This window comes from Somniosus microcephalus, chromosome 21, assembly GCF_052327205.1.
Source record: "Somniosus microcephalus isolate GS21.2 chromosome 21, FLI_Smic_1.0, whole genome shotgun sequence".
Taxonomy (NCBI): domain Eukaryota; kingdom Metazoa; phylum Chordata; class Chondrichthyes; order Squaliformes; family Somniosidae; genus Somniosus; species Somniosus microcephalus.
The window spans coordinates 56,090,502-56,105,888 of record NC_141007.1 but is presented as its reverse complement, the minus strand read 5'-3'; the positions used below and the strand labels follow the sequence as shown (position 1 = coordinate 56,105,888).

Here is a 15,387-nt window from a genome sequence, read left to right as displayed (position 1 = left end):
GTGTCAAAGGTTGCAGACAGGTCGAGAAGGATAAGGAGGGTTAGAGGGATCAAGGGTGGGTTTTTTGAGGAGAGGGGTGATGATGGCAGATTTGAAGGGGAAGGAGGACAGTACCTGAGGAGAAAGAACCGTCAACAATATCAGCTAACATGGGGGCCAGGAAGGGAAGTTGGGCGGTCGTCAGTTTGGTGGGAATAAGGTAGAGGGACAGCAGAGAACAAGGATTTTAAATGAGAGGTGAGAGGGGTGGAACAAGGTGAGATGCTCAAAGGAGATGGAGGTGCCAGAAGAGTAGGGGGATAGACCAAGGTCTGATTTAGTAATGAGGGCTACAGAGCCACTGTGGCAGTTTAAGCAAGTGGTGGAAGTTCTAGCCAGACAGGGTAGCTTCATTAAGGGGGAAGGTGCCATCACCCCTCAGCCAGGTTCCATCAACCTATTTTAATTTGTTTTTTTAAGAGATCAAATTTTTGTTTTGCTCTAGGGTGAAGAATTCAGATGATGGAAAGATATTCCTGGAGATGTCTCTGGGTCAGCTCCTACGGCGCGCATCTTCCAAAGCCTCTGACCTCCTGACCTTTAATCAGTCGAGTGGCTCCTCCAGGATTCTAGATAGTGATATTATTTACTCAAAGAACAATGTTTGCGTCCACCCTTCAGACATGCTGCGAGGTCTTGGAGAACACCACCCAGGTATGGTGCAGGCAGCTGAACTCTTCATGGTTCTGTCTTGAGTAGTCTTCACTGCTTAAAGTGTTTCCAGTTGAGTTAATGTTGATTCTAATTAACAATTGGACCATAAATTGGAGTTACAAATTAGTAAAAATTGCAATTACATCCAACCTACATTTGACCATATATTGGATTGGAAAGTCTGTCATTGTTCCCTTTTTCTTAGAGGCTAGTTGACAACCATAAATTGCTAGTGATTTCATGGACAAAATCAGGACAAACACTGGGGGTGAACAGCAAGGTTGTACAGTGTGGAAGGTAGGTGCCACACTCAGTAAAAACCGGAGGCTATCACTGTACCACTTTTGAGCACCTTTTTATCAGTTGGCTCAAAAGCAGCATTGATGGAACTTAAGAACAGAGATGCCCTGCCTCTTAGCCATGCAGTGGCCCATGATGCAGACCTGAAAGAGAGTAAAGGAGAAGGGATGGCTTACATTAAGTTTTTTTTTAAATCACCATACATTTTTAACTTACAATTTTTTTCTATGTTGCTGTCAGTGTAGAACCTTAATGCGAGAATTTGTGCATCATTACAGATAATGCTGTGAATTAACAATGATTCCAACTCAAAATCACTGAAAGTGACAGTAATATGATTCTTGAAAGTAGAGTAAACCTTTTCTTGTCATTATCTGTTAACGATATGAACAATTCCAGTTTTACTTCAGTGCCATAAATACAGCTTTTCTCTTTCCCCTCCCCCCTACTTGTATTACATGGAAACATCTTGAGAGTTTTACATTAGCAATTGCTTACCTCACTCACTATCTCAGAACCAGTGAAGCCATATTGGAAGATTGTCAGATGGAAGATCTCTTGTCCTACTTAATGAATTTCAGTTGTGGTTCTGAGATCTTACAGCAAGCCTAGTGCACTTCTACATCATTCCATGCATCCAATCAGTAACCACCTTCTCCTCCCATTTTAATAATAAAGAATAGCTTTACAATTCCAGAAAGTTTTTTTTAAATTTCTGCATTTTTTGGTATCAAATGTAGAACTTGGGATAAGCTTCTTGAAAAACTGTGTTTAATGTTTCTAAATAATATTTTGGGTTGACTTTCTGGACTCCCATGAAATATTGGGCTCTTCTGGCTAATCCTTTCTGTACCCTCCTGATTTGTTGTGGCAAAATTAGTCATTTAGACATTGTAAAACTAAGAAAATTGCCAATTTGTATACAATTCTATTTCTGCTTGTTCAGTCTCCAAATAATTGCCATCAAAAGTATTTGAGTTAGGGTTTCAGTAACTATAAACGAGTCATTACAAATCTTGGCAAATTTGTTTGTGTAAAAAGACTTGCCTTTTTGTCTCCATTCAGTCCGTACGGGTGACCCTGAGCTTCCGGTCGCCTGTCACTTTAATTCACCGCTTCACTCCCACTCTGATCTCTCTGTCCTCGGCCTATTACATTGTTCCAATGTAGCTCAACGTAAGCCTGAGGAACAGCACCTCATCTTTCGATTAGGCACTTTACAGCCACTTGGACCCAACATTGAGTTCAACAATTTCAAACTATAACCCATTTTTCATGCTATATGATTTTGCCATTCCCATTTGCAACATTTTATCTTTCCTGCCTCCTACAAATGTACAGTATGTTCCTTCAATTCCTTCTCCCCTCCTACCCCCCCTCCCCTTGTCTCTGCACCTGCTTAATATCTGTTACATCTCCAGCTTTTTCCAGTTCTGATGAAGGGTCCCAGACCTGAAACGTTAACTCTGTTTCTCTCTCCACGGATGCTGCCTGGTGTGCTGAGTTTTTCCAGCGTTTTCTGTTGTTATTTCAGATTTCCAGCATCCGCAGTGTTTTGCTATTGCCTTTTTGTCTGCCTGGAGGTGAGCTGTGCTCTTTGCCGTGTTATGAAAATGCTGTAGCAAAAAGCAGACAGTAGAAGGTACTCATGGACTGTCGCATGGATACAAGTGAGCAGATTATTAGGAAAAGAAACCACAATTCATGATTACTAAAAATTTAGTAGATGTGCTAATTTAATGGATTTTAAATTAGCTTTAGATCAACATCTGTTTAGAATCCACCACTTTCATGCTTTTCTGTTAATTAATGTGCCACTTTTTGCAGAAAACTGCATAATGTCTCATGTCTGTTTAAAGAGCTGCTTCTATGTGTTTTACATTTTGGGGCAGGAGAATTGTATGTGAGGGAAACATGGAAGGGTTGGGGTGAGTGTAAGAATCTCGGGTCGCAGTTCATTGACAGACTGCAAAATAATTTGAATGCACCTGTCCTTGAAAAGTTCAATTCCATGCGCTGAACGTGCCAAATGAGTATTTCATGACAGCACTATGCTACCAAATTTGTCTTTATATTAACCTTGGCTAAAGGGAAATTAGAGTGCCCTCTAGTGTTGAAGCCATTGTACTTGGCCTGCAGAAATAATAGATAATTGCAGGGAATGGGTTCAAACCAAAACATTCCAAATAATCATCATTGATATGAAAATTGACAAATAAGTTAATTGATAACTGAAGTAAAAATATTTTATTTATATCTTTTTTGCTTTTCCATATATTGGTAATGGGTAGATAATGTCAAGAGGTAGAATCGCCTTGATTCATCCTTTTCTACATTAAATGTAATTTATTTTGTTCCCTAACAACAGCTGTAGCAAATGTTTATAGAGAAATTTAAAGAAAAAAATAGTTTGGCACCCTGCTGCTACAACAGTACAGTATTTGTGAACTGTGTCTCATTGAAGAGCATTTTTAAGAGGGCGGTTTGCATATTCTTTTAAAAGAGCCATAAACAATGTAAGTTCTGTAATAGTGGATAGTATATTTAACATTATACCTTTGGACCGAAATTGGTTGAAGAATAGTTATGTGTGAAAATAACATCGATGTTACCAAATAATTTGTGTCAGTTAGTAGCTTTCTTCAGCAAATGGCATCAATAACAACAACCGCTTGCATTTTTATAGCGTCTTTAACATTAAAAAAAATCCCAAGGCACTTCACAGAAACATAATCAGACAAAAATGGACATGACTTAAAGGAGGTATTAGAATGCGGCCAAAAGCTTGGTCACAGAGTTGGGTTTTAAGGTGGGCCTTTAAGGAGGAGAGGGAGGTGGAGAGTTAGAGAATTCAAGAGCGTAGGGCTTACATGCCAATGGTGAGACAAAGGGAGAAGGGAATGCATAAGAGGCCAGAGTCAGAGGAACGCAGAGTTCTCTGAGGGTTGTGGGGCTGGCGGAGGTTGCTGAGCTAGAGAGGGGCAAGGCCATGAAGAGATTTAAACATGGGAATGAGAATTTTAAATTGGAGACATTAGTAGATGGGGAGCCAGTATAGGTTAGCAAGGACAGGGAAGATGGGTGAGCGGAACTTGGTGCAGGATAGGAACTTGCAGCAGAATTATTATGAACTGAAGTTCACGAAAAAGGAGAATGAATGGGTGGCTAGCCAGGAGAGCATTGAAATATTATAGTCTGGAGGTGACAAAGGCATGGATGAGGCTTTCAGCAGCAGTTGGGCTGATAGAGGGATGGATGTAGGCGATGTTACGGAGGTGGAAGTAGGCGGTCTTTGTGCTGCAGAGGATATGGTGTCAGATGCTCAGTCCAGGGTCAGATATGATGCTGAGGTTGCTGTTGTAACCTGAGCTAGTTGTCCATGGAGGCGGTGGCGACTGTACAGAGGTTGTGGTAGGATGATGGCTTTGGTCTTCCCAATGTTTAATGATGAGAAATTGCAGCTCATCCAAGACTTGAAGCCAGACAAGCAGTTTGACAACACCGAGGCAGTGGAGGGGTCGAAAGAGATAGTTGAGTGAGCGTCATCAACATACATATGGAAGCTGACGTCATGTCTTCAGGTGATGTCACCAAAGGGAAGCATGTAGATGAGAAGGAGGAAGGGGCCAAGAATAGATCTTTGGGGACTACATAGTTAATGGATGCAGGGGTGGGAAGAGAAGCAATTGCTGGAGATGCACTGACTACAATAAGATTTGGTAAATGTGGAACCAGGTGGGGCAGTCCCATTGAGCTGGACAAAGGAGGAGAGGCGTTGGAGGAGAATGGTGTGGTTGATCATGTCAAAGCCTGCAGAGAGATCAAGAAAAATGAGGTGGTCTAGTGTAGTATGGTCACAGTCACAGTGGATGTCATTTGTGACTTTGATTAGAGCCGTTTCAGTGTTGTAGCAGAGGCAGAAAGCTGATTGGAGAGATTCAGACATTGAGTTGCGAGAAAGATGAGCAGGGATTTGGGAGGTGACAACACATTCATAAGAACATAAGAAATGGGAGCAGGAATAGGCCATTTGGCCCTTCGAGCCTGCTCCGCCATTCAATAAGACCATGGCCGATCTTCTACCTCATCTCCACTATCCCCATATCCCTTGATTCCCTTAATATTCAAAAATCTATCGATCTCTGTCTTGAATATACTCAATGACTGAGCCTCCACAGCCCTCTGAGGTAGAGAATTCCAAAGGTTCACCAACCTCTGAGTGAAGAATTTTCTCCTCATCTCAATCCTAAATGGCTGACCCCTTATTCTGAGACTAATTGTTTGCTGTACCTGCATGTTAACTTTCAGTGATTCGTGTATAATCAGGTCCCTCTGAACACCAGTATTTTCCAAATTCTCACCATTTAAAAAGTACTCTGCTTTTCTATTTTTCCTACCAAAGTGGATAACTTCACATTTCTCCACGTTCTATTCTATTTGCTATGTTCTTGCCCACTCACTTAGCCTGTCTATATCCCCTTGAAGCTTACTTGCATCCTCCTCACAAACTTACATTCCCACCCAGCTTTGTATCATCAGCAAAATTGGATATATTACATTTGGTCCCCTCATTCAAATAATTGATGTAGATTGTGAATAGCTGAGGCCCAAGAACTGACCCTTGTGGTACCCCACTAGTTACAGCCTGCCAACCCGAAAATGACCCGTTTATTCCTACTCTCTGTTTTCTGTCCGTTAACTAATCCTCAAACCATGCTAGTATATTACCCCCAATCCCATGAGCCCTAATTTTGTTTAATAACCTCTTGTGTGGTACCTTATCGAATGCCTTCTGAAAATCCAAATGCAACCTCAAAAAACTCAGCAGATTTGTTAAACACGAATTCCCTTTCATAAATTCATGTTGACTCTGCCCAATCCTGTTATTAATTTCTAAGTGCCCTGTTAGCACATCCTTAATAATAGATTCTAGCATTTTCCCTACTACTGATGTCAGGCTATTTGGTCTGTAGTTTTCCTTCTGTTTTGATGTCTCTCGCTAGTTTATTCTCATATTCTATTTTCCCTTTCTTTATCAATTTCTTGTCCTCCTTTGCTGAATTCTAAAATCCTCCCAATCTTCAGGCTTATTACTCTTTTTGGCAACATTATAGGCCTCTTCCCTTGATTTAATACTATCTTTAACTTCTCTTGTTAGCCACGGTTGGACCACTTTTCCTGTGGGGACTTTTTGCCTTAAATGTTTGTATATTTGTTGTAAATTATGTATTAATTCTTTAAATGCTAGCCATTGCTTGTCTACCGTCATACCTTTTAATGTAGTTTCTCAATCTACCATAGCCAACTCGCCCCTCATACCTACATAGTTTGCTTTGTTTAGATTTAAGACCCTAATTTCGGATTTAATTAAATCACTTTCAAACTCAGTATAAAATTCTATCATATTATGGTCACTCTTCCCTAAAGGCCCCTTTATTACAAGGTTATTAATTAACCCTTTCTCATTGCACAATACTAGATCTAAAATAGTCTGTTCCCTAGTTAGTTCCTCAACATACTGATCTAGAAAACTATCTTGCATACATTCCATGAATTCGTCCTCCACACTATTGCTGCAAATTTGGTTTGTCCAGTCTATATGTAGATTAAAGTCCCCCATGATTACTGTATTACCTTTGTTGCATGTGCTTCTAATTTCCTGATTTATACTCTGCCCTACATTACAACTACTGTTTGGGGGCCTATAAACAACTCCCACCAATGTTTTCTGTCCCTTGCTGTTTCTTAGCTCCACCCAAATTGATTCTACTTCTTGATTTTCAGAACTAAGATCCTTTCTCTCTACTGTCTTTATCCCATCCTTTATTATCAGGGCTACCCCTCCTCTTTTTCCATTTTGTCTATCTCTTCTAAAAGTTAAGTATCCTGGAATATTTAGTTCCCAACTTTGGTCACTTTACAACCACTTCTCCATTATGGCTATTAGATCAAACCTGTTAATTTCTATCTGCGCTATTAATTCATCTATTTTGTTGCGAATGCTTCGCGCATTTGGATATAGTGCCTTTAGCTTTGACTTATTTCTATTTTTCCCTGATGTCACCTTAGTCACTGATGCCTTATTACCTTTGTTACTTTCTCTGTCCCTTCCTGACCCACGCTGCTTATTTTTACCCAAAACTCTACTCTGCTCTAGAGCCTTGACATTTCTCTCATTGCTTTTAAATTTACTCTTTCCTGAATCCTCCCACCCCTCCTTCATTAGTTTAAAGCCCTGTCTACTGCCCTAGTTATTCAATTCTCCAGGACATTGGTCCCCGCCCGGTTTAAGTGGAGCCCGTCCCAACAGAACAACTCCCTCTTTCCCCAGTACTGGTGCCAGTGCCCCATGAACTGAAACCCCTTCCTCCCACACCACTCTTTGACCTCCCACACTATTCAATGACGTTGGAGAGGAAAGGGAGGTTGGAGATGGGGCTGTAGTTTATAAGGACAGAGGGGTCATGGGTGGTTTTTCTGACAAGGGAATAAGATGGGCGGTCAGTTTTGTGGAAACGGTGTCAAAGGAGGAAAAGATAGGTCCCATGGAGAAGATGAGCTTGAAGAGGGCATGAGGGGAGATGAGACAAACAACAGAAAGATGTGAGTTTGGAACTAGGGTGGTGGGGAGTGCTTTATGTGAGGTTAACTTGTGGGCAAGGGACAGAGGGGAATTCAGCAGAGGCAAAGAAGTCCATGAGCTCCTCACGTTTGTTTGAGGTGAGAGTGGAGGGGGCAGGGGAGAGGGGTTTAAGGAGACCATTGTTAATGGAGAAAAGAAGCTAGGGGATTATTTTTGCTCGCCAGGATGATGCTGGAGTAGTGAGTTATTTTTGCAGAGGAGAGCGAGGCCTGATGGTGCTTGATGCAGTCCAGTCAATTCTGATAAACCAGATTGAGTGCCAGATATACTCAAGTCTGTACCCCTTGGATTTGAGGAAGCAAAGATGGGGGCCATATAGTGGGGGTACGACCAGGATGGGAGAGACTAGATATTTTACTGGGAACAAGAGCATCAAAGGTGGTGAGGGAGTGATTGAGCAGATTGACAAGTATTGTAGTGAATGGAGAGCCAAAGTGTAGGCAGTTGGGAGTTTGAAAGTGCAGTTTTAAGTGACTTGGAGGGGCAGAGTTTCTTTCCAGGGGCGAGCGTGGTAGGAACTGGGTATAGAAATGGGTTGTGGGTGGTGAGAGATACAAGGAAGTGGTCAGAGATGGCCTTGTCAGTGACCGAAACCTTGGGAGCAGAGAGGTCATGTGAGATGGCAAGGTGGGAGAGTTTAAATGGATAATGTTGTTTACAATAGATGAACGTTGCCATGGAACATAGAACATGTCCTGTGCTAAGTGTGTCATAAAGTTTATTTTTAATATTTATTATACTGTCTTTGATTATTGAACTCTCCAGCAGTTGAAATTTTGCTAATATCTGATCTGTGTAATATCTATTCATTAGACATCTGTTCAGACTAGGAAGCTAAGGCTTTGGTAGGACTCGTAGTCCATTGAATGGGAGAACCAGGCTTTTTCCAATCGGGGAAATTTTACACAGGAGACCTTGCTGAAGTACTTGAAGAACTGAGTTTTTAAACAAAGCACCTTCACAGATGAACTAAAGAATTCTCGTTATGTATGACAAAAGCTAGCCCATGGATAAAGCTAATGATAACTTGATTTTAAACTATAAAATATAATCCTGCCCTCTGGATCAACAGTTTACAAAGCAGCCGTCAACTGCAGCCAATATTTATGTTGTTTTCTTTCCCTTTGTATTGTAACACTGTTATATTTTTATAATAATCAAATTTTGGGCATGTTCTCTCACAGCCTATTCTGCTTGGGCCTTGAAATTTTGCTGTTCTAAAACTAGCTTATCAACATTACGTGTATGAAATTCCTTTGCGACTTTAATAGAGGCGTTCACCCATTTACTTTAACAGGTTAACATGTCTATTAAAATAACGGATAAAGTCAATCCATTTGAACATGCAAAATATTCATGTCGTACAATTTCAGGGTTTTAGTTTTGCCATGGCATGTTTCCTCTAAACTGCATGTTGGATTATGCAAATTAATTGGAAAATCTCCCTTTTATAATGTAAATTTGAAATGTTTTCAAACTCATTAACCAAAACAGACTGGGTGTTCTGTAAAATTCAGTTGAATCCTCAAATTAATAACCACTGCAGTTTGGCCAGGATGTTATATGTAGGCTGCTTACAAAAAAGAACAGCTTATTATATTTATATCACAGTTCAGTTAGTCACTTCTGACACAATTGAACCTAAATAAATATAACTAAAGAAAACTGGATTTTACAGGTAATTGTTAGTTTATCAAAGATAACTGACAAGCAGGACTAACAGTATTTAACAATAGAAATTTGAACATTGCAAACAGTCTGCCCTTGAATCAGGATTAAACATTTAACTGTACCGTAGTCAGGATGTTCAGATAATAGGATTGAGTGTGAAGTGATTTGAGGCATTTGAATTCACTTCAGTTCTATGTGATTATCTGGATTTAACTATTGCTGTTGAAGAACACTAATTCTGTCATTTCTTATGGAAGGCTTAAACACTTCTATCCAAATGAAGCATCTTTATGGTCTAAAGTCTAGGGGGAAGTATGCTAATAGTGACAAAATTGTAAATTCATTTATAAAGAATCCGTTTTTGATTTTACTATGACTAGCAGATACAGACATTCTTCCTTCTCCCTGACACACAGTTTTTACTGAAACATCATGATTGGAATAGAGGTAAATGAATAATCATGAAGAAACTGTTCCGAATAGTTCTGTAATTTTAAGTGATGAAATTACAAGGGTGCTTTGCTTGTACTTAAAATATTTTTGTCTTTTCAGTTTTAGACAACACAAGGCTAAGTAGCATAACGTTGGAGAAAGTATTTGGTCAACATGTTTAAACCTGTCTCGACAGACTTGAATTCCATTCTGAACCAGAAATTTGTGCAGCTCCCTTTTTATTGGAGTTAATTAATGTTGACTTGATTACTTTTGATTGGTATGGGTTCCACTTAATGACTCCTTGATGGGGAGGGACTTTATTCAGTTTCAATTTCTTTCTTCCAGCTTGCCACTATTTTAGTTATGCCCTGAGGTTCTAATTTATGTTAAATACCTGACTGCATCCACGTTACAAATTTTACAACCATACACAAAAGATAGTTTATTTTTAAAAAATCTTTGCAGTCACGTACAAAAACACACTGATCGGAGACTTTTTAAAACTTTGTGATCAGGAGTGGGTTTAAGTATTTTCATTGAACCCTTTTGTTTTTGAATAAACTACGTGGTAAGCAAACAGAAGCAGCTAAAGTTGGTTTCTATAACTTTTTCAGTGCTTGTTCCATTTTGTTTATCAAATATTAAGGAGATAGAAGTATCTCTTAGTGCCTTGGAGTGTTTTTTTCTACATTAAAGACGCTATATAAATGTAGGTTGTTGAATAAGATGTAAAGCTACTGAAGGAATGAAGAACAAAAGGTTTTTTATAAGCCAAAATTGAAATGTTAAGTCAACTTCATATAGGAACCTCTATCTATTTTGAACAGGTCAGACATAATAATCAAAAAGCGTTAGCTATTTTGTGCAAATTTCATTGGGTAATTGAGGTTCTCCTTTACTAAGACCATAAATATTTCCTCGCTAACTATCTAGCGAGAAAAAGATAATCAATTTACAAAATACTTTAATACGCCTTTATTTTAGCCTTGAAGACCTTTCCATGTCACCAAACAGGTGGTGTCTTACGGTAGAATTTGGCTTGGCAGGATCGGTAACAGCTCAGTGTTTGCAAGAGCCATTCTGATATATGGAGCAATTTGGTAGAATGCTATTGTTTTTTAGGTCATTGTAATGTTTGTTGTTGTGAATAACTCTTTCCTATTTATGTATGAAATTGTAATGAGCTGAACTCTTCCCCCATGACCAAGAGAGCTCCAATTGTCAGAATTCAATAAAAATTTGTGTTTTGGAAAGATGTAGACTTGGATGCAGTAGAAAGAATGAACTATAATACTATTCCTCCTTTGTTGTAGTTATATCTGTTTAGTATGCATCCATATTATAGGAACAAGGTGGAGGCACTGAAAAGGGTTCAGTGAGGGTTTGCAGGGATGATTCCATGGCTGGGACATTGTGGCTGTCGGGGGGAGACTGGAGAGTCTGGGGCTCTTCTCTCTGGAGGGGTGGGGGCTGGGAGGCGACCTCGTGGAAGTCTTTGGAGTTGTGGGGGGGTTTGGCGGGTGGATGTGGAGAAGATGTTTCCGCTTGTGGGGGACCAAAGCTATGGGCCATAAATATAAGGTAGTCACTAATACATCCAACAGGGAATTCGGGAGAAACTTTTTTTTACCCAGAAAGTGGTTAGGAGTGTGGAGTTCACTACCACATGGAGTATTTGAGGCGACTAGCATAGATGCATTTAAGGGGAAGCTGGAGGGAGAAAGGAATAGAAGGATATACTGATAGGGTTAAATGAAGAGGGGTGGGAGGAGGCTCATGTGGAGCATAAACACTGGCACTGACCAGTTGATCTGAATGGTCTATTTCTGTGTATTGTGGGGGGAGGGGGGGAGAGAGAAAGGCATTTGTATAGAACACAGGACTAAATTCCTTAAAGGAGCTTGCTTTTCTTTGATTCATTTATGGGGTGTGGATGATCTTAATTGATTTTCTCTTTTTGCATGTGACTTTTCATTCCCTTATTTGATGAGCACGAATATTGAACTGAATTAGATTTGTAATCAATATATATGTGAAGGTTTTATTGTGTAGTGATATTTCATGTCTTTTGGATTTTGCCTTTCTCTTAAAATAACGTTTTCCTTGGCTTCTCTTCCTCTTGTTCCCCTCCTTCAAATCCAGGATATTTATGCATACATTTGGAAAAGGATGAATTGCTGGGAACAACACTTATTATCACCTGGATCCCAAACACCCGTATCCAACGACAAGATGAGGAAGCTTTAAGATACATCACTCCTGAAAGTTCTCCTGTGCGAAAAATACAGCGTAGGAGATGCCGACATGCACATTTACCTGTTGTACAGCAACCTGTGAGCACTACAGGACAAAAACAAGCATTGGTTCCACCAGAAGATGACGAGATAATAACTGTATCACAGAGCATGACTAACTCCATGCATATTGGCTCACCAGGGGCAGAGCAGAGCGCATCACAGCAATCCCTCACTTTGCAGATCTCCCATGGTGCACTGCAACAAACTCACTGTAACTCAGAAATTTCTTCAACAATAACATGCCAGGATGAGCAGAAAGATCTGGAGGTTCCTGCAGATGGTCACGACGAGGCTAATTCTAAGAGGGAGCAAGGAGAAGATGAGGCATCATATGATCTAACCACTGATGATGTTAGCAGGGACAGCACCATTGGGTCGGATTCTGATACTTTCTCATCCCCGTTATGTCTGTCTCCAATTGGGGACCCGATGGCAGAAAGTAGCAGATCTGTGTTTCTTGATGCAGAAAGCAGGTAGTGTCAACAGAAGTTCTGTTACAGCTATCTCACTGTTACAGTTTTTAAATACTTTATTGAACAATTTATCACACAAAATTAAGACAAGCATGTAATAACTACTGCCAAAAAAATTAAGTATAGTATTATTCTATCTGGGGAATTACACATTTATAGGTGAAGCAGGGCAGTCATTATCAGCACAATATCATATACAAAGTGTGAAAGGGGTTGAATAAGGTGGTATGAAACTTCTGAATATTCATTCTGAAGGGCAGGGAATCTGGTAGGTCTAATGTTGCTTGGCCTGAAGTGAGAGGGGAGTGGCAGGCTAACCTACCTGTATGTGGGTAATACCACAAAGGGAATACAGCGGGGGAGAAGGAGCATGGGAAAACAGAGGGAAAGGAAGGAGCAGTCCTGAAACTTGTTGGGTTATTGGCTGAGGTAGGTTGAAAGATTGTCAGTTTTTGCAAGGGAGAAGGGCCGTGAAGAAACTGGTTGCTTACAAACTGTCCCTCTGCTGCTCCCTGAAAGCATCTTGCTGAGAAGCATCTACCCTTGGCCGCCTCTTTTTTCTCATCTTCATGCTGCCCCTTGATGACAGCATCAGAAGACAATTTGAAATTCCACTTCTACGCTGACAATACCCAGCTCTACCTCACCTAAACCTCTCAACCCCTTCATTGTCTCTGTTGTCAGACTGCTTGTCAACATCCAGTCTTGGATGAGACAAAATTTCCTCAAATTAAACATTGGGAAGACTGAAGCCAATGTCTTCAGCCTCTGCCACAAACTCCGTTTCCTAGCCACCAATTGCATCCCCTGGGGAGTGCAGCCATAGTCAAGTCCACAGCACCACTGGTAGCTCAGCTGCACAGAGGGGGAGGAAGAGCAATAGTGGTAGGGGATTCGATAGTTAAGGGAGCAGACAGGTGTTTCTGCGGCCGTAGACGTCGCTCCAGGATGGTATGTTGCCTCCCTGGTGCCAGGGTCAAGGATGTCACTGAGCGGCTGCAGGACACTCTGAGGGGGGAGGGTGAACAGCCAGAGGACGTTGTCCATATTAGTACCAATGACATAGGTAAAAAGAGCGATGAGGTCCTGCAGGCAGAGTTTAGGGAGCTAGGAGAGAGATTAAAAAGCAGGACCTCAAAGGTATTAATCTCTGGATTACTCTGGTGCCATGTGCTAGTGAGTACAGGAATAGGAGGATCGAACAGATGAATGCGTGGCTGGAGAGATGGTGCAGGAGGAAGGGCTTTAGATTCCTGAGGCATTGGGACCGTTTCTGGGGAAGATGGGACCTATACAAGCCGGATGGGTTACACCTCAGCAGAGCCGGGACCAATATTCTCGCGGGGAGGTTTGTTAGTGCTGTTGGGGAGGGCTTAAACTAGCTTGGCAGGGAGATGGGCACCAGCATATAGGAGTAGAAAAGAGGAATAAGGTGCATAAAAGAGTGAGTGGGTTGGATAGTACTAGAGAAGATAGTACTAGAGGCGGTAGTAGTACCATATTAGATAGGAGCAGACGAAGAAAGACTATGAAAAATTCAAAAATAGGTCTAGAATGCATGTACGTAACCGCACAAAGTGTGGTGAATAAGGTTGGTGAGCTACAAGCACAATTAGCTGTATGGCAATATAATGTGGCAATAATGGAAACGTGGCTTAAAAATGGTGAGGACTGGGCATTTAACATTCAGGAGTACAAGGTGTTCAGAAAAGATAGGGAAGGAAAAAAGGGAGGTGGGGTGGCAGTGCTGATTAAGGAAGACATTGTAGTGTTGGAAAGGGAGGATGTTCTTGAGGGGACAAGGACAGAATCCATTTGGTTAGAGTTGAAGAGCAAAAAGAGTATGATCACGCTATTGGGGATATTCTATAGGCCTCCAAATAGTGAGAGGGAGGTAGAGGAGCAAATCTGCAGGGAAATCGCAGAGATATGCAAGAGCTATAGAGTGGTGATATTGGGGGACTTTAATTACCCAGATATCGATTGGGATAATGCTAGGGTAAAGGGAAAGGAGGGGGAGGAATTTCTGAAATGTGTTCAGGAGAATTTCCTTGACCAATATGTTCTTGGCCCAACTAGGAAGGAGGCATTGCTGGGTTTGGTGCTGGGGAATGAGGTGGGCCAGGTCGACCAAGTGTCTGTGGGTGAACACTTGGGCACAAGTGATCATCATATCATATGATTTAGATTAGCAATGGAGAGGAGCAAGGAACAATCTAGAGTGGAACTTCTAAACTGGAAGAGGGCTAACTTCAGTGGGATGCGAAAGGATCTAGCCAGGGTAAAATGGAACCAAAATAACAACAGAAAATGCTGGAAAAACTCAGCAGGCCAGGCAACATCCGTGGAGAGAGAAATAGAGTCAACGTTTCAGGTCGAAACCCTTCGTCAGGACTGAAAAAACACAGGAAATGAAACAGATTAAAAGGCCAGTTTGGGGGCTGGGAAATGGGGATGAAAGAACAAAAGAGAAGTGAAGAGACATTAAGAGGTATTCAAAACGAGGCGAGGTGGTGATAGGACTAGTGGAGAGACAAAAGACGGCTCTAGATTAGGTGTGAAATGCACTGGCAGAATGAGAGACAGCTGCCATGTGGGAGACCAAACGCAGATTGGGTGACCGCTTTGCGGAACACCTCCGTTCAGTCCGTAGGGTGACCCCGAGCTTCCGGTCGCCTGTCATTTTAATTCACAGCCCCATTCCCACTCAGACCTCACCGTACTCGGCCTCTTGCATTGTTCCACGGAAACCCAGCGTAAGCTCGAGGAACAGCACCTCATCTTCCGATTAGGCACTTTACAGCCTTCCGGACTCAATATCGAGTTCAACAATTTCAGATCATAACCTCAACCCCTATTACACTTTTATATATAT

General features: G+C 41.2%; 1 protein-coding gene across 2 annotated transcripts in view; it reads left to right on the top strand.

Annotated features, from left to right (window-relative positions):
• The window catches only part of tbc1d16 (TBC1 domain family, member 16), a 141,996-nt gene that overhangs the window by 29,258 nt on the left and 97,351 nt on the right, over nt 1-15,387 (top strand). For both annotated transcript variants that reach the window (XM_085963681.1, XM_085963682.1), the window contains exons 2-3: nt 485-693; nt 11,885-12,512. In XM_085963681.1, the coding sequence (XP_085819807.1) occupies nt 522-693; nt 11,885-12,512 (800 nt within the window). In that variant the 5' untranslated portion in view covers nt 485-521. The remainder of the gene's footprint in view (nt 1-484; nt 694-11,884; nt 12,513-15,387) is intronic.